Genomic DNA, 20,451 nt, shown 5'->3' with positions numbered 1-20,451 from the left:
TTTAAGAACAGACGATTTAAATGGCAGCATGAAGAACCCTGTCGAATTTCTGCCAGAATTTATGTTGTGAAAACGGCTGCTCCGTGTTTGACTGGCCTAGCCGTCAAGTTTAATCATTACTCATGTACATGTGGGAATTTGATTTCTTGATTAACAAAAAAAGGAAGCCCGCAGTCGCATCAGTGTTGCTTGCTGATTGCGAAGGTTGCAGATCGGACAGATGGTTGCTTCCTCTACACATACATGGCACATCCACTGTGCATCAGTGATATGATGATAAAATCACATAATCACAAGATATGCTGGTTATCGTCAGGTGTTTTTTTTTCTGTTTGTCAATTGAGGAAGCAACGGTATGCTGTGGCAGACGACATGCGCTAAACAAACCTCTCATGCACATCCTCTTTGCTACTTGCTTCTCCATCCTGTGGAGGTATATTTACCTTGCCAGGTCAGTAATACTGTTGAGAGGCTGGTTGCTTGCTCTGACTGACATGCTCGGTCACTTTGTACATACTTTGGTACATGCTTTAGGGTAAAGCAGAATCTTGCGCAAAGCCATAGTGGATTGTTTATCCTAAGAGAGAGAGAGAGAGAGAGAGAGAGAGAGAGAGCGAGAGAGCTGTTGCCATAAATGTAATAGCAGCAAAAAACCATGACAGCGAGTCTATTCTGAGCCGATGTGTGAATGACGACAGTTCCTCACTGAAACACATGATTGTTCTCTGAGCTGATGTCTGAGCAATCCTGGTGATTTGTTAACACATGCATATTATCAGTAATTATTTCATTATTTTGTTTTGTAACTTTTTTTTGTCTTAAAGATTAGTGCAAAATTAGCCAACAGATAGACTTAATAATCTTATAATTCATTTGTTGTATCATATATTAAGAACTATCAGATGAATTTAAGTATATTTAAGATATTTTGACTTATTGAGATATCACATTTTGCAGTAAGGTTGTGATTGTACTTTAAAAAAAAAAAAAATAGTCATCGTTATTAACTTCCTGAATTTTCACATGTATTTTCATTGAACACATTTATACGCGCTTGGAAATGTAGGGGTTTTCTAAGGCTGTCCTGTCAGACTCTGCTTCCTTTTTTCCCCCCTGAATATTACTTTTAGACTATTAGGTATGTTTTCCGTTTCACCCAAGTCTTCATTCAAGCTTTAAATTAAAATTAAATTCCTCATTCGTATCTCATCTAAACATAATGAGAAAACCAGGCATGTTCTTGACATGTCAGATTACAACATTTAAATCTTTCTTGGTCATTCATTCTTTATCTGGAACAGGAAGCTGACGTTGATTGAGTGATATTGGTTGATATCATCTGGTGTGTGTGTGTGTGCGCTGTCGAGTTGATTTGATGTGTCGCCGCTATCTCGCGTGCTAAATGGCGCAATGGTGTTTGTTCTATCACTGTAATGATGAGCTTATGTCGCTGCATAAGCTTAAGCCACTAGATGTGCTTGTTTGAGATGACACAAAGGGCGTCCAAGTCAAATCAGAATTTGTTCACAATTATGATAGTAAAAACTAACTTTACACTAGTGCTTGAATACCATAAACGTTTACTCAGCATGTTAGAGCCGTTATCGGACTGCCTGTTTCACACCTGACACGCTAGCCTCCCAGGAACTCCTTTAATAGACCAAATATGTGTAAATTATCTGGAGCAAGGTCAGGACTGTACGTGGCAATAAGTTCCAGCAAAGATCCTGTAACGTGCAAGTGATGTTGGTGAGTGGTTGTGTGTACAGTTCCTACTGATAGATGCATCTCTTCCACAAGTTGGCAACACGTTATTGATCGATTTTCAAGGATCAGGTATTCCACTTGCTGAATGTTCCTGAAGGGAATGCCTTCAGTGGGCTCCGAACCATCTAAAAGTTTGTCAGTTGGTTCTATGCCTTCATTCCTGAGATATTTAATTATGAGGATACAATGATCATTGGAGTTAAAGGTTTGAGTAGTTTCAACCTTCGGAAACAGCAAAGCCAGTGCTAGAAAACACACTAACTCCAGCATTAACCAGTCAACTGTGTATGAAGTTCTTTTAAATAATGGGTTCAATTTTTCAGACAGTGGCTAAGAGTAATCTACAATTTAGATGTTCACTCATTAAAACATCTTATTTCAATATAAATACATAAAAAGTGCTAAGATTTTCCCAATGGTGAAATCTTCAAGATGCAAACTATTGTGCTTTTCAGTTTCTCTGCAAATACTGAAGAGCTTCTGCTATAGAGACGAGTAAATACTAAACAAAGCGTCTTTAATTAATAGAAAAATTGTTAGTGTGATGATGTATGAGAGGACACTTCAGGCTGATGAGCCATGCCATATTGTATTTCCTTTAACAGCTCACCTCTCGATGTGTTTTATTTCTTGCTTGTACTGTACTATGATACAGTAATTAGACTATAATTCCTTCAATTGTTTATACAGCTTTATCTGGTAACAGTGTTATGGTCAGGTGTGAAATAAGAGCTCAAGACGTGCCAGGTAACTCAATCCTGGACACCGCCTCCTGTCCAGGGTCGGGCGGATAAGCTCTATAACTACAGCCACCCTGGCCATGAGACGTGAATGAATTTGTACAGATAATGTATGTTTATTATCATTCGCTTGGTTATTTCAGATGTTTGAATATTTTGTAGAGAGATGAAAGGAACACTCATGCACTTTATGTATTTTTGGTGAACTGGAAATGACTAAACGTACCCTGTTGAAGGTCACTGAGTCACTTATCCAGAGAGCAGATACAAAAAAATGGACAACATGGATCTGAGCTACTGAGCTCTCCAACATTGGATTGGATTCTTACAGAAGAAATACAAACTTTTTACTCATATTCATTCTTTTAGATTACATGTAATTTGAAAGAGTGTCTATGTCTTATGCTGTATATACATTTGATTTCACGCTGCAGTGCAAATAACACAAGATCTGTGGCGCAAATCACATAATAAGATGCAAAGTCAGTTTTTTTCTGTACGACAGCAGGCCACACACACACACACACGCATATGCACGACTCTGCCCCCTTTATCCATTAGCCAGGTTTTAATGCTTTGAGCAGCCTCATGTCTAAGCAGTGGAGATTTAGTCAGTCGTTAATGGATTTAATGACCCTGTTATTTTCAAACCCTGGCGCAAAAGCTTGATAATTATTATCAAGGACGAAAAAAATGGTCTGCTTTCTACCCAAAAAAAAACAACAACATTGCCCCTGTTGTATGTTTGTGTGTGTGTGTGCGCATGTGTGTGTGTGTGTGCATGCTATAACACTACCATGGTTACACAGGCCAAAGATCAGGTAAAGCTCTCTTGGGTATCCAAGGAGATGCTACTGCAGCTGTGTGTGCGGGTTTGGGTAACGATGGACACACATCAGCGTCCAGGGCTTTTGACCCTCAGCATCAGAGCAGACGGAATGTCCTTTTATTCTTTCTTTCATTCTTTTTTTCTTATAATCCAAAAAAAGGCAGATTAATGTTAGATTTTAAACTCAGGGCCAAACTCCACATGGGGTTGCTTGACAGTACACGACTGCTTATTCAAAATGTCATGTGTTGTTTCATTAATTTATTTTAGAAATATAGGGTTTTATGTGCTTAAATTAGATAAACTGTTTGTAAATTAGTATAGACGGTAATCACCAGGTGCCCAGTACTGATATGATATTAACACGATACCTAGGTGACATGAAAACACCACGCACACTGACCTGAGGCAGGAATCAAACCTTTAACCCTAGAGGTACGAGGCCAGAGAGCTAACCATTAAGCCACCATGCTGCCGGATGTAAATCACAGGGTCATTTAAACTGTACCAGACAAAATGGTGCTAGGACATAAAACTCCCAACAATTCGACAAGAACTGACCGTCATTCTTTATGTCTGATGCCATAAACATGGCGTTCTGAATGTGAGGAACCAGTGACAGTGGGTGCGGGTAGGGCATTTTATTTTCCGTTCATTTTCAGGGTGCCACAACAAAATTATCACCTTATTTTGCCTTTACAGCTAATCCGTTTCTATCAATAAAGCCTTAGAAAGTTTTGCTATACTTTGCGAATGCTAGCGAATCTTTAATTGAACAAAGCTACACTTACTACTGACTGAGTCGCTAAAAGCATTCGAAAAAGTATTTCCTTTAGGTGTTACGTCTGATGTTATGTTTGTACTACAACTTCGTGAATTCTCAAACTGCCGAAAACTCAAGCTTAAATAACTCCACTGAAGAACAGAACCAGTACAAACCCCTTGCTATTGTGAAATGGGTAACAGACTACTGTTTGTCACGACAGTAAAGGTGAACCTGTTCCACCCCCCGCATGTTGTTCAGGATATACTGGCAGAACACATTCACATGATCACACTGGAAGTCTTTGTAGTATATAGGTGCAAGATTAACTCCGATGTCAGGGGAAAGGCCCAGATCCCTGAAAGACATTAGTGTATTTCACAATGTGAAGGTGGGGGTCATTGTGGCTGTGTATCTCACGCTGGGCCTCCTCCTTCCTGGTGACGGAGCTCGGCGTCACGGGGGCTCACATCCAGTCAGCCGTGCTTCCTGTTGTGTTTTCCTGATCACTCGAGCGAGGTGAAAGATTTGTGAGCTGCCACAGCAATCGCTGAATCACTTTCTAAACCTTTGTTTCCTCTTTTGTCGCTGTGACGAATGGCATGTAAAGTGGTGTAAGGTGTGTGTGTGTGTGTGTGTGTGTGTGTGTGTACAAGCAATCTGAAATTTGCAGAAGTGAAAAAATAATGATGTGGAGGTTTTATTCAAATTCTGTTGAAAATAGGTTATTTTAATGTATGCAGCGTCTCCGACAAACATAAATCAAAATGTGTCTCTCAGGGGAAGATGGTATTTCACAAGTGCTTGTTTCATGCACCCATGGTGGGCAGATCAGTTCCTCAGTATCTAACTCCCTGAAGCAAATCGAAACTGGAGGAGTTACACAACAGATACTTTGCCACCCCCCTCCCCCCTTTTAGTATCCCGTAAGTGACTGAACGTGGATTAAAACAACATCACCTACAATAGATCATTAACAGTGAATGCTGAAAACCTGAAAACAGCGGGAGGTTTCGGCTATCTCCAAGCTGTCCATCAAACCAGGGGAAATAAGATGAAAATAAGAGTTATAGGAACCGGATACAGAACTGCACCTCTTGCCATTGTTAAATGTCATATTTTTTAAATATTACTTGGTTAGCTACACGTAAGACCAGCGATACACCACGTACAAACTGTTCTTCAATCACTGACTCCATAAGGAACAGCTAAAGCAGAACAGTTATTGAAACCTTGTTGCAGCTTTAACTTAATGCCGTTTCACTGTTTAGTTTAATAAAATGACTTCCTGTTTAAAAGCTTCTGACAATCTCACTATTGAGAAATAAGGCTAATATTTAACTAATCATTTTGTCCTGGAAAATGTTGTCTTAGTTATGATCGTCAAGTTATCTTTGAAGAGTTTAAAGCTCTTGCTAATCATCAAGCATTTATACATCACTACTCGAGAGTTGCTGCACAGTTTATGCTAATTTAGTATTAGTTTGTAGCATGAGGTTTCCAAATCACTTCTCTCACTGTCTTTCTGTGGGAGTCACCGGGGGTGGGGGAGATGTAACCCTGGGGCACAGACACATAGCATTGTAGTTCCCACCGTCTAATATGCAAAATAATTAATCTGCTAGTTTATGGTTTCTTGTTAACACTTGCAACTGTACTCGTTTCTACAGACTAAGCTGTTAATGTACTGTAACTTGTTATGCCGTATTTATTTGGCTGTCAAGCTCATATACTCATATATATGTTAAACTATACTGTACCATTACTGTAGACTAAGGTTTAATTATCTTTTACAAAACATTTGTACCATTAACTTCGAGATTAAATTTTATGGGTTTGTTCTAACTATAGCCAGGGGTGTCTTTAAGTCCTTCCAGTGTTTCATTACATTTATAAAGTGGAGTTGATGCAGCTGTTTATGTGTACATCATTTCTGTGATTAATAAACAGACAGTATTTTTTTTTGTTTGTTTTTTATTAATTTTTTTTTTTTACATTCACTTGTAAAACATTTTAGGACAATTTTTTTCAATTGGAAAATTGGATTGTTTTTGTAACAATCCACTAAGATGTAAGATTCATTTTAACAACCAATGTAAAGTACTGCTAACAGACTGGAAAAAGGAATAGGTGTACTTGTGGAAAGGGATGCCACCTGCCCCAGTTTTCCCAGGACTGTCCCTTTTTAACAGTCTGCCCCAGAAAACACATCACATTTCCCAGAGTGCATGATGTCCCAGTTTTAAAATGGCTACTTTTAAATGATATAGGTCCAAGTCTATATACATCTGTATTGCGTCCATATCACATGCTATACAAAACTCGTTGCTAATGACAATAAATACAACTTTGGTCTAAAAGGTTAATGGATGATACTCATGGCGTAGGTTTGTAATCACCTTTTTGCTTAATTGTTAACTGGCTAACTTTTATACAATGCTCATTCAAAATATGAGTTAGAGGAAGAGGATGATGAGAGCACTAGGCCTGTTAAAAGAAGTTAAAACTTTTACTTCCTGTAATAATGATTGGATAAGACAGGAAAAATATATCAACTGGTGTAAGACAACTGCAGACGACTTGCAACCAGCTACATGCAATACAGACGTTTACTTGCAAACAGGCAATACTGGCAAACATTTTGGAAAAGCAAAGAAAACATGCATGCTGCAAATAAAAACCACCAAAGCCTGTTTCAGTATAAACACACCCATAAATTTTCACATTTATAGCAAAAGAAATTCAACTGAGAAAGATAAAATTGCTATAGCCAAATTAATTTCTGTATACCACAGGGTGTGCCACGGAAACACCTACAACGATAGATTTTTGTTTTAATAAACAGTCGAAAAGATGATAGGACTATGTCCCCAATAAAGGTCTCTAGCCTTTTGTCTGTCTGTCAATTGATTATCTCAGATATTATAACAAGTTCAAGGTGGCCATACTAATGTAAACCTATTATGATATTATTATATTATGGTTTCGGTATTCTAAGGTATTCTACTTGTCAAACAGAAGGCAATCAGTTTATTGATATTTAGGATTGATATTTTGTTCTAATATTTTCCAAGGCTGGTAGAGGATTTGATTATGACTGTATCAAAATTTTGCAAAAGTACACTTCTAGAAAATGTCCTAACAATTGGGACAAATTACTATTAGTAGTCACATGCTATTTTGGAGATATAGCTCATAAAGAAAAATACTATATTAAATTTAGTGTTTTTAAACATTACTGTAATAAAATTACTTAACTAAATTATAGTAAAAATACTATAGTATATGATAATGAATATTACTATGGTGTGTAGCAATTATAATAGTAAATACTACAGTTTAAAACAGTTTGTAGTCAATTACCATAGTAAATACTACAGATAACTACATTGTGTAGTCAATAACCATAGTAAATACTACAGTTTACTACGGTGTGTAGTCAATTACCATAGTAAATATTATAATTTACTACGGTGTGTAGTCAATTACCATAGTAAATATTATAATTTACTATAGTGTATTATTAATTACCATAGTAAATACTACAGTTTACTGCAATGTATAGTAATTACAATGTACAGGTTAGTAATTACTTTATAGTAATTACAATTACAAGTAAATGTTATCATTTACTACTAATGTATAGTAATTGTAATAGAAAATACTACTGATAACTACATTGTGTAGTCAATTACTATAGTAAATACTACAATTTACTAAGGTGTGTAGTAATTACAATGGTAAATACTACAGTTTCTTATGGCATTTAGTAATTGCAACAGTAAATACTACAGATATCCACAGTGTGTAGTGAATTATTATAGTAAATATGACCGTGTACTATGGCATGTAGTAATTACAAGAGTAGATACTAGAGTTTTCTACAGCATGCAGTAAATACTACAGTGTACTATAGTAAGCTAGAATATACTACAGTGATTACTCTCATAAACTACAGTATTTTTTCTATGGGTGCAGACAATCTGGGTGCAGATTTTTTAAAGTGCAAATTTTTATTTACGACTAAAAAGTGACTTATTGTCCAGACAATATGGTCAAACTCTTGTCTTGTCTGAGTCACTACTCTGATGTTGTCTCTGCTATTTAATGTGGCGTCTCAGACACTGTTCATTTGTTTTCTGTTAAACAAATTGTGTTATTTTATTCTGTCCAAGTTGCCACCTGCACTTCTGCCATTTATTATCTGAAACCAGGGACATCAACCAGGCGGACTGGTCTGGATGGCCCGAGTGTGACCTGGATTTAGTGGCTGATAACATGTTCACAGCCATGAGAAAAAATCAATGGCTTGTCCTGTACTGTTTGTGACAGTGTTTCTTATGAGTCAGTAAGTGGGTTGTTGCAATGGTCGGCACATTCATGTTTCAAATCAGCGGTAGATGAAGATAATGAAATGAACCAGGCGTTTATGGTGAAACAAGCATCATCATAGTTTACATATACACGGGTGCATTTTTAATGCATGTTAAATAAAACAACCAGTTCTATTTGACACTGCTAAGGTTTTATTAAATTGGTTAGCTATAAGACTTGTCTGAACATTTCCTCAAAAACAAATAACTAGTTACTAGTTAATAGTAACCACTTCTGATGATTAGCAATAGTGCTAAGCATGTACTACTGTGCTAAATATTAGCAGTAATACTTTGTGTACTTTGGCTGTTGGGGGGCATGAAATATTTACTTTGTTCTCTGGAGCGTGGCGTATAGCATGTCGGCTAATAGTCTGGCTGCACCCTGAGACACCACTGTTCGTTGTCTTGAGGGCCTGTAGGATTTGTTTTTTTACATACACTGGATTGTATGCTTAACATTGTTCCAGCTTCATATCATTCCACTGTTCTTCAACATAATGCCACATTGTTGAGGCTGCGCTCCAGCGGAGGGATTACCCCGGGTTTCCGTGAGTTGTGTCAATGCCTCGTGCTGGTTGTAGGGTGTCATTAGCCGAACCTCAGGCATTATTGATGATGACGGGCAGATGAATGAATGGCTGGGCTGCTCGGTGAGGTTTAAGTTTCCAACTCGCCCTGTTTCAATTGCTTATGAAGTGACCACACAGTACAAAATACACAATACACACACACAACAGGCATGACACTGACCTACTTTACATGAACGCATGTTCATTTACGCGTGTATATATTCTCAGTGATTAATTGCTTGGATATAGTTAACAGTCTGGATGATCTCACGTCTAGCTTGATTTGTTCAATCCTTTATTTATTATGTAGACTTGTGTAATGTATTTATGGAAAATTTGAAGTGAGATGATCTTTCATTACTTGGTTACATTAGCAAACATCAGACTCTAGGCTATATGACTATATTTGGGGTGAACTGTGTAATGTTTTTTTCCTGTAAAGCACCGAAACTTGTGTAAGTTGCAGATAAATTGAGCAGTGTGCCAGGCAACAGGGCAAAATATCCATTATCCACAAATTTACTCTCTGGTTCCAGTCACGGACAACCAGTCTACAGAACTGCTTTTATGGCTGCATGTTTCCTAAATAGCCTCTAGTCCAGTTTATTCCTTACTCCTACAGAGTTACTGAGTCACTTTATAGCCTACTTTAGCACAGTGCAATACTTTGTCCTGTTTCCATTTGCTCATATTGTTTTTTCACTTAGAATATTGTATATATTGGATTCATACTGGGAGTTTTTTAAATATTCTTTTTAAATTAGATTATTGTGGTCCAGGATCCAGAAGATTTGGTGTATGAAATGGCTGTTTACTGCACACTAGAGGCTAAAGTGTAATGAACCTTTTTGAATAAGGCTTAAGGCTTTCTCAATCAAAAACTTGTCACACAGACCAGCTCATGTTCACATTGTTTTTGCTTTCCGTTCTCAGGTACACTTGCCTATTTACACTCTCCGATACAGCAGGTGGCAGTATATATGCACCCACTTGATTTGTGAGCCGCCATTAAACAAATAAAAAGAAAAAGAAAAGAACATTAATCTTGATATTATGCCTAGTATTACTGATATTTCTGAAAAAATGTCAAGAGTCACGCTGCGCATGCCTTCTTATTTTATTAGCAATGACTGTGTCCGTCAGAGAATGAGAGAGGTAAGTGATAAGTGCACATTGAGATTTTAGAGTAGACCAACAGCATTGCTATCTGATTCAATATCTGATATGAACCTTGCCCGAGTACGCCCTAGCGTTCTCAAGACCACCTTTTCAGCTGTCTTGGGCATGGTTTCCAAGCACGGAACAATTGGATCAAAATAAACCAGTCTTTGCGGTCAGGTATTCTCGGTTACAATCCTGGGGTCCTAAAGTGAAAGCTCCATAATATTGGCTAAGATAAAGAGAAACTCATGATGCAGTGAAGGAGCAGGCTAACATTGGTTAAGCTAGCTAAAGCCTAAACGGAACCTTTAGCTGTGGAGAAATGGTTGTTCATGAAAAGGCTAGGTTGCTAAATGATCACTCTTGGTTGGCTCTCTGTGTTATTATTATTATTATTATTATTATTATTATTGTAAATAGTTTTTCTGTAATACAAACTTAATAGCAATTGTTAGGTAAGTTGTGACAATTCTTAGACAGTTCTTAGACAATTCTTAGACAGTTCCTGACATTTTGGCATGGTTCTTAGTGGAGTCCTAAGTTTATCCTGACATCTCTTGCTAATGTGCATTCAGTTTGGAGGTGATTTGGAGATATGATGTCACACATTCACGAGATCAAAAGCGTCAAGACCCAGTATGAATCGGGACAGTTCAGCAACCTCTAGTGAAAAGTTTGGGAATGTGGGAAAGCACCTTGAGTTGCAGATAAAGTGAGTCACGTTGCAGACAGAAGGAAAGATTTACTCTACAGTTTCCTGATAGGGAAACATCCAGGATTCATTAGTTAGCACAATATATCTATGTTACCAAGGTGTAAGTTTCATAGCCCTCATTTTAGAAATAACAGAGAATTTTCTAAATTCATTGTCTCGCACTGTCACTAACATCTTCAATATTACAAGGTATAAAGAAAATGACAATTAAACCCAATTGACTTGACTTGACTTGACAGGCAGTCTGACCGGATTCAGTGGACACAGGTTATATCATATAACTTAATGTAAAATAATATAATATTTTATGATTCAGGTTGTTTTACATTTGGTTTTCTTTAGGATTTCAGAAACAGTTTGTAATTTTCATCGCTCCTCTCTATGTGCTTATCTGGTTTCAGTTTCCAGAATGTGGATTTTTTGGCATGTATGACAAGATCATGCTTTTCCGCCATGACCTGCACTCGGAGAACATCTTGCAGCGGCTCACCTCCGCCGACGACATCCACGAGGGAGATCTGATCGAGGTGGTGCTCTCAGGTGAGACGCTTATCCTGATTGGGGCAGCAGTTTTACTCAGTCTTTTCTGATTGTTTGCTTGAGTTGCCTTCCTTTCTTTATACTATGCATATCTGTAAAAGTAATACATTTTTGAATCATTAATCATAAAATCAAGACCTGTTTGTTTTTGCAGCAATTTGTATATATATATATATATAATATATATAAAGCCTTCCTAAGTGTCAAACATATAGATTTCACAGTATAACTTTCACATGTTAAGCGAAAACAAGTGGAACAGATTACTCTGTGGGGTAGGACGTGTGTGCAGGATAGTTTTACTGAAAACAGATTCCAGGATACAGGTCAAAGTTCAAAAGCACATACAAACAGGATGCTGTAGACTCGAATTAGACTGGGATCAGGAAGTCACACAAACAATCAGTGGTGGATACACACGCTACTACAGGCGCAGAACACGATATAAACAAGAGAAAGGCAATACGCAGATAACACATCAGACTAAGAGCTAACTAAGGCTCAGAACTTTATTCAGATGAAGAATTTACAGACTAAAAGAGTCAGACAGAATAAGAATAAGACAGATTAAGAGGGAACAGGTTTAAAGGAACGTTTGGTTAGTAGGTGGTCAGTATTTAGGAGTTAAAAGCAAAATTACAGGTTTATTTATTTCACTTTTTCCTAAATCCTTATTTGGTTCATTCACTAGAAATTGGCTTCTAGAATTTCCTTCTGCCTAATCTAAATTTTCAGATATCTGTAAGTGTAAATGACGAGATATTCTAAAGTTGTATAGGTTGCTGGCTAAAATCTGAAAATTGTCAGAACTGAAGGAATCATTTTTGAGACTTTGAGCTAATATTTTGCGTATTGACATGTTGCTTATTTTGTTTTAGATATGTTAAAGTTGGAGCTATTGATTATATTTTCTCTGGTTGAGGTGTAAGGGATAAATTCACCAACAATTCCTTGAACTTACCCTATTTTTAATATTTCCCCGACCTCCAACAGCGTGTGATCCATCTTTTCACATGTAAAGCCCCTCCTTGCTCTGTGTATGTGTGTGTGTGTGTGTGTGTGTGTGTGTGTGTGTGTGTGTGTGTGTTGCACCTGAGGCTGCTGGTTGGACGCTCGTTTCCTCCTGCTTTGCGCTCTGCGGTTGCATGTTGACAGCGTTTTGTGAAACTCAGCATAACACCTGAGCAGCTGTGGCTTTCGGTCGTATCCTCCATGTTCTTATGGCTGAGAACTGCACACACGCACTCATGAGCACACACACACACACACACACACACACACACACACATATATATACACAACACCACTTCCTTTCCCTGCAGGCTTCTGGTGCACAGCTCTGCCGCCGTGCTCGGTTTGTGCATGCGCCACATCAAACTTGGCATATTTTTTAAATTTGTTTTGCTCTCTGTCTCTCTCTTTCTGGCTCTTGTTTTTCTGTTTCGTTTTCATAATTATAACAGCCTGTGCCTGTGTTTTCTGCTATGAATTGTAACCTTCAGTGGGACTGACAGACACGGAGGTCATACCTCCTTTACGTTGACTGACAGATCTAAAAATCCTCCTTCATTGGGAGTGACAGATACTGAGGTCATGTCTTCCTCACTGGGACTGACCCAGAGGTAGACCACGCCGCCTGCACTGGGACTGACATAGACATGTCACACCTCCTTCACTAGGACTGATGGATCGATAGGCTCCACCTGCTTTTATTGGACTGACAGATAGTTAGGCCACACCTCCTTCAGTAGGACTGATAGGTAGATATGCCACGCTCCTTCACTAGGATGGACGGATAGACAGGCCACACCTTCTTCACTAGGACAGGCAAAGAGACAGACCACACCTCCTATACTAGGACAGGAAAAGAGACAGACCACACCTCCTTCACTAGGACAGGCAGAGAGATAGGCCATGCCCCCTTCACTAGGACTGTGGATAGATATGCCACACCCCCTTCATTAGGACTGATGCATAGACTTGCCACCTTCTTTACTAGGACGAAAAGATAGGCCACACTTCGTTTATTAGGACTGGTGAACTCAGACTGATGGATAGACAGGCTACACCTTTTTCACTAGGACTTATGGATAGATAGGAGGCTACAAGTCTTTTATTAGGACTGTCAGATAGATAGGCCACACCTTCTTCAATTGCACTGTCAGATATAAAGGACACATCCTCTTTGTTAGGACTGGTGGAGAGATAAGCCACACCTCCTTCACCAGGACTAATGTATAGATAGGAGACACTGCCTTCACTAGAATTGACAGATCGATAAGACACACCTTCTGCACTAGGACTGACAGATAGTTAGGCCACACCTCCTTCATTAGATACTAAGAACAAATTTTAATTTTCTGCTTCCATGTAGTCATTAGCACAGAATAAATGTATAAAATCTACATATTCGGCCACAGTTTTGAACCACAGTTGAAAAAAAATTTCATATTGAAATGCCTGCGCATAAGCATGATCTTAAATATATTTGAAAAATATTATCAAAAGCACATATTAACAACTAATTTAAAAAAAAAAATTTCATAAGCAGTTGTTTTTAGAGTAATGATACATTTCCTGTCCACTTTACATTTAAAATAACCTTAAAAAGGAAAGATTATCCAATATCTTAGAGACACAGCTCACTCACTTACCACTGGGTGACATCACAGTGATGTCATTTCCTGTCACAATGCTTTTTCGTCACATAACAACAAAGTGACTTTCTAAACTGGGGCTGCATCCAAACAAACTAAGTAACAGCTTTTTACCTCATCAGTCCTGCGTGCTTGAACTTGTGACATGGAGCTAGATCAAGGATACACAGGTGCTTCCTTTGTGGAAATCTTTGTTATTGGTGTTGTTAATGTTGTTATGCATGATGTAAGGCTGTCTTATTACTTTCCCAGCTCCCAATAAATGGTACTTTAATAAGAAACAAAAAGAATTAACTTAATTAAGAAAATTAATAAACTAAGGGTTCAAATAAAACCTTGATTAAATGTTGTAAACGGCAAAACATAAACACTGTAGGTTTGTAGACAAGTCTGACTGGCAACAGAATTGTCGAATGATGTAAAGATAATTTGTAACGCTGGTTTAAAAGTGAAACGTGAGTGAGCAAAAAATGTGTTAAGTGCCCTCACATTGGCCCTCAGTTCCCCTTGTCCTGGTTTATGTTCCTTGCATCACTTCCTTTAATCCTCTGTGGGAGGAGCGAAGACACAAGGAAAGGAAATAAGCAAGAGGCACAAAGGAAACAAGACACAATTCTCTTATGGTCACAAATACAATTATGGAAGATAGGAAAGGGGAAAATTTTATGTAAATATTCATATTGATTTTAATCATGTTTATATTAAATAACAAAATACTGTATACACACACACACACACACACACACACACACACACACATATACTGTATATGTATACCAGTACAGTTTAAGGATTACACAACACAGATATTTTTTCATTTGAAAAAATGATAAAAAAAAAAGTTTCAAGGATGTAATGATGATTTTACGATTTTAATGAAAAGCTTTTAAACAATTATAAGAAATAAACTTCAAGAAATACAGCTAATAAAGAAAAAAAGTCATCATATAAATTGTCCAATTTACCACTGACTGTTTCAGTCTTACTGTTATGACATGGTTTCGAAAGAGAACAAAACAAATATCCTGGTGTCCTGGTCCGTGTGTGTTTCTTCACATTTTTGATACTCCCCTGAATAGTTTCCCTCCTGCGAGTGTGTTTCTCTCTGTAGATGCGTCAGGAATGTTGTTACCATGGAGGTGTTTTGCTGTGTGGATGTGAAGAGGGTCTTTGTGTGTTAATTGGCTGATTGCACGGAAATAGCTGTTGTGATTAAAATCATGCATGGCTCGTTACAAACGTCAAAGGAATGCCGACAGTCTTTTAATACTGGTGTGATAAGAGCAAACTTTAAGGGGATAAGTTCTGACCCACAGTTCTAATAAGGAAAGGCAATGATAATAAATGTAGAACCAGAGCATGTATAGCCTTATTTATTATGCAATTATCCAAATCAGCCAATCATGAAGAAGCAGATCAAGAGTTTTAGTTAATTTTTATACCTGAAGGAACTAATGTGATCTCAGTGGTTTTGACTGTGGCACGGTAGGTGGCTGATTTTCACACACATCAGGCATTGGTCTTATAGTGGTAAGACCAATGAAGACAGCCTAGCTATTTTCCAAGCAGTTGATCTGGGTTTGATTCCTGGCCAACGCATCTCTTTGTGGCAGCAGGTTAAGGTCCTGGGTTCCTGATCAGAAGGTTCCATGCTGCTGCTGTTGGGCCATTGAGCAAGGCCCTTAACTCCGCCTGCTTCAGGTGTGCTGTGTCTTTTCTGGCGGTGTCCTCTGATCTTCTTAACGTGTTGGAACATACAGAGAAATACGTTCACTGTGCTTTAATGACTCAGTATTGAGACCTGTAAGGACTGTGCTGACCCTTCAAGTTCCTTGAGGAAATGTGGTCAGAAACACATAATAAATGGAGCTCACTTACATGCTCAGTAAAGATGCATGGTGGAAAACATTTACAGTAGAAATCAAAGCTGGTTAAAAGTCAAAGTAAAAGCATTTCTACAATGTGATTGGAACTCACAGGATTGGGACTAAACAGCTGTGTGGTCATAAGTAAAATAGGTTTATGACCAGTCTTGTCAAACTAATCAGAAATAAAACATTTAATTTTCTAGGAAGCATAAGGATTGAAATTTGGAGTAATGGAAAAAGGTCATGTGGCCTGATAAGTGCATGAAATGCATGATGCATGCATCACATAGTGGCGACTGTACAAGTCTCTGGAGGCAGTGTTATTAACTGGGGTGGTTTCAGTTGGTCAGGTCTCGGCTTAGAAACGTTATGTGGCAGTAAAATGAAGTCATGAGAGTATGAGGAATCATTTTCACACATAAATTTGCTTCCTAACTGTGTGCTGTAATCAAAGCTAAAGGTGGTCAATGAAATCAATGGTATGTGTGACTTTTTTTTGTTGTTGGCCAGGCTGTGTATTTGTGACAAATAAAGGCTTCTTCTTCTCTAGAATATATGACATGTTGTGAAAAAACCCACAGAGTAAGCAGAAGTTCTGTGGGCAGCACTGCCTTGTTCATGAAAGATGTCTGAGGCAAATGCCCAGACTAAAAACCATCCCAGAATGCACGTTTATCTTTAACCTTGAATCAGATGAGCTACAATTATGTTCCACTCCTATAAGCCAAGAACAGGAATCTGAGGCACCTGTGAGCAGTTAGAAAAAGACTTAATGGTTTTCTTGCCTTTGCCGTTACTTTCCTGTTGCTCTATTGGTAATATCATTCACACAGTCTGTTTTCTTGTGCTTGTCCCACAGCTCTTGCCACCGTCGAAGACTTTCAGATTCGTCCCCATGCTCTATATGTGCACTCCTACAAAGCCCCGGCGTTCTGCGACGACTGCGGTGAGATGCTGTGGGGTCTCGTGCGTCAGGGTCTCAAGTGTGAAGGTAAGCATCGTCGCATTGAATTATCTGATGTTCTTAGTGTTAAAGGTTGACATTATCACAGTGCGATATTTAAGTTAAATATTTGGTTTACATTATCACTATAAAAATTTTAATATGGAAAAAAATGTTGGTCTGGTGGTCTTGTGGAAGAGAGTCCAAATTTGATGTGTTATTCATTTTTGCTAGCTAATTTTCCATGGACACTTTTGGGACATCCCAAACTCTCACACACAACTAACTGGCCAGTGATGAGATGGTTATTAGCTTCCTAAGAAAAAGAAATATGCTTTTTCTTTATTATTAAAGAAATTGGTAAAGAAATTGATAAAGAAGTACTCTGCTGTAGGAATCTACCACATACAACAGAAGAATCTTTGTTTTTATCCCCAGAACAATGTTAAAATTTTCTTATACAGCTTCTGACTTTAACCACAACCTCATTGTGTGATTTTTTTTAACATTAGAATGCCATTATTTTGTTAAAGAAATACATTTACTGTATTTAAGAGACATAAATGGAAATTAATCAGTATTTTGTATTAGTCAGTGGTTGATAACAATCAGATTACTGTGATTAATTTGAAAACCACCTATATAAGTTTTTGGCTAATAATTGCCATTTTTATTGCCCATAAATAACAAGAAAATAGCCTGAATTAGAGCATTGTTGTGGGATTATAAAACCAGCAACTTGTATACTGCCCGCACGATGGCTTAGTGGTTAGTCGCATTGCATCTTCAGGCTCTTCTAGTTGGACTACAGAGGTTCTTAGATGGTTGGAGACAGTTCCTTAATAAACTGTGTTGCACCACCTTTACATCTTACCTGAGCAATACTGAAAACAGCTCAGAAATTCCTCATTCAGATATAAGACTAAATCCTGGCTGATGGCTTAGTTTGTGTGTGAGTGGAGGGGGTGTGGTTTATCCCTAGCAATGGCACTGTGTGCATTGTTCATTCAAAGCTTAAGTTTTCCATACTCCATACACTTATATGGAAAAGCACAGATCTGGTTCTAGGGAACCTTTGGGGCGAGACCTTTTCTTATTGTTCTGTTTGTTGTTCTGTTCTGAGAGTGGACATTACATTTTTGTGTCATGTCAAGTTTGGTGTGTTTGCTCCAAAAATATGGGGGCCGATCAGTAGACTGATTTTAGGCTAGATCTTTAGAGTGAGAAATGAATTGTAGGCTATGAGAAAAAGCATTGTGTGCCAGCTCACAAACAAACCCTCTTACCGCCCCAAAGGCTGGACCAATCTTTTCCACTCAAGACCGTTTTTTGGCGGTCTTAAGCAGGACTCTGGGCGAGAAAAATAGAGGGCATTTTCATGATTCGCTCTCTTGGGGATAATTTTGAAGTGTCTTATGTTGTTGAAGCTTTTCGACCGGACATGTTTATACTAAACTGTATTCATTTCATGTTTATATGTAGTGCAGCTCAATAGTCTGGATTTATAGCCCAAAAAATATTTAAATGTATAAATTAAAACAAATGCTCGAATTGACAGCCTCTGACTTGGTAGCACTTGTATATACTGTACATTAACATCAAGAATGTGAACATTTCTCAATGTATCAGTACTGAAGTTTTTGCATGCAGAGAGGATTTCCTCCTTTAGGGCTTCTATGATTGTTCTAGGCCAATTCTTCTGACTTCAGATGAAGAAAAAAATGGAGATCCAGTTCTATGTTATCTTCTATTGTTAGTTTTAAACTCATCCTGGATTTGAGATAAAAAGAAAAAATGTAATATGAGGAGAAAGCCCTACAGATCCAGACTTTTGGGCACCATAGCATACTGTACCTTTAAACATACACTATTAGAACATAATTTAGGATCTTAAACCTAAGTGGTCTACATGGGGAACCCTACAGCAAAGAGCCCTAACCTGAACTTGGGTATAAAAAGAAGGTAAAGAAAAACCATTAAAGATCCATTTAATTTTAATGAATGTACAGATAGGTAATTAAGAAACAGTAGTGTTTGTTATTGCATAGTCAGTTTATAAAAATAAATCTACAGTGTGCATACACACACACACATACACACACACACACACACACACACACCGCAGTATTATCATGGCTACCCAGCCTTGATGAACCAACCAAAGTAGGACATAAAATGAGATGGAACGTAACAGCGAAATGCTTTTGTCGGAACACTGGTGGAACGAAAAACAACATTCAGCGCTTCACATGTTCCACTGTTTTGCTGTGGTTGCTATGGAGATTTGAATGCCATTTCGAATGCCCAGCCTCTTTGTGAATAAAAACAAATGATCTAGCCAACTGTAGCTCAGGAAGAGGAATGTGTTCCTCCATCACTGTCCCTCCATAAGGACAGCTTTTTTGACTTCTGTATGTATTTCTCTTCCACCATCCTGTGAAGTACCATAAAACTCGCTTTGACTTAAACTTTAACTTACACTACATACAGTTCCCCGGGTGTTTCATACCAGTTGATAACAGTGATACAGTTTAAAAAAAAAATTTTTTATATCCATATGCATCAGTTAGTAATGTTACCAAGTTTCTATGTCAGCCTTTCATTTGGATGTTTAAAAAGTAGATACGAGCACCGTAATGTCATCCTGAGTGTGTGAGGAAGCTTAAACCTGGCTGTGTGAAAAGGTCACGCTGCAGTGATGCCGTTCCTGTGCTGGGATCAAAGTGAGAGCACTATGGGACGCTTTCCCCGTGTAGGCGGCTTCCTGCCTGTGTTGCTTTAAAATGGACATAGCTTTCATGTCCTGCATTTTCACACTCATTTAGTGCTTGGTGGAAATGCAAGTAAAGGATATTGTATATAGGTGGTGTCTGTGCTTATTTAAATGTGTGTACTGGTATAAAATAACAGATTATTTTACAATAGGATAATCACAGGAAGTGCTTTATATTGCAATGTCATATCCAGACGGTGCTTGACCTGATTGTGTGCAGTGTTTATGAAAGTTGACTTAGAGCCACTAGTGGGCGCTGAGGAGTGTCTGTGTTTTATATTTAAGCAGTTATACTGTATAAGATGGAAATAACAGTACATGCAGTTTTATAAATATTTATTATTACATTTATATTAATAAATATAATGCACGGATCAACATTTAAATAAAAAGCGGAATTTTCACTGTAAAATATACATTCTAAACAAAAAAGTAAATAATGAAACTTAGTTATTCACTCATCGTCTATACCGTTTATCCTGTATACAGGGCTGCGGGGTGACTTAGGTATGAGCCAGGGTACACCCTGGACAGGGTGCCAGTCCATCACAGGATGATGATGATGGACACACACACTCACTCACTCGCACGCTCATGCATTCGGGAATGCCAGTTAGCCTAATCTGCATGTCTTTAGACAGTGGGAGGAAACCGGAGTACCCGGATCAAACCCACCAAGTACGGGAAGAACGTGCACATGCACACAGACCCTGAGGAGGGAATCGAACCCAGAGTCTGGAGGTGCAAGGC

At 38.1% G+C, this 20,451-nt stretch overlaps 1 protein-coding gene across 2 annotated transcripts in view; it reads left to right on the top strand.

Annotated features, from left to right (window-relative positions):
• LOC128514999 (serine/threonine-protein kinase D3-like) overlaps positions 1-20,451 on the top strand; it is a 57,421-nt gene that overhangs the window by 20,482 nt on the left and 16,488 nt on the right. For both annotated transcript variants that reach the window (XM_053488962.1, XM_053488961.1), the window contains exons 3-4: positions 11,322-11,460; positions 16,845-16,976. In XM_053488962.1, the coding sequence (XP_053344937.1) occupies positions 11,322-11,460; positions 16,845-16,976 (271 nt within the window). The remainder of the gene's footprint in view (positions 1-11,321; positions 11,461-16,844; positions 16,977-20,451) is intronic.

Source organism: Clarias gariepinus, chromosome 27 (genome assembly GCF_024256425.1).
Source record: "Clarias gariepinus isolate MV-2021 ecotype Netherlands chromosome 27, CGAR_prim_01v2, whole genome shotgun sequence".
Lineage (NCBI taxonomy): Eukaryota > Metazoa > Chordata > Actinopteri > Siluriformes > Clariidae > Clarias > Clarias gariepinus.
Note: the sequence above shows the minus strand (reverse complement) of the source record. Positions and strands in the feature narration are given on the sequence as shown.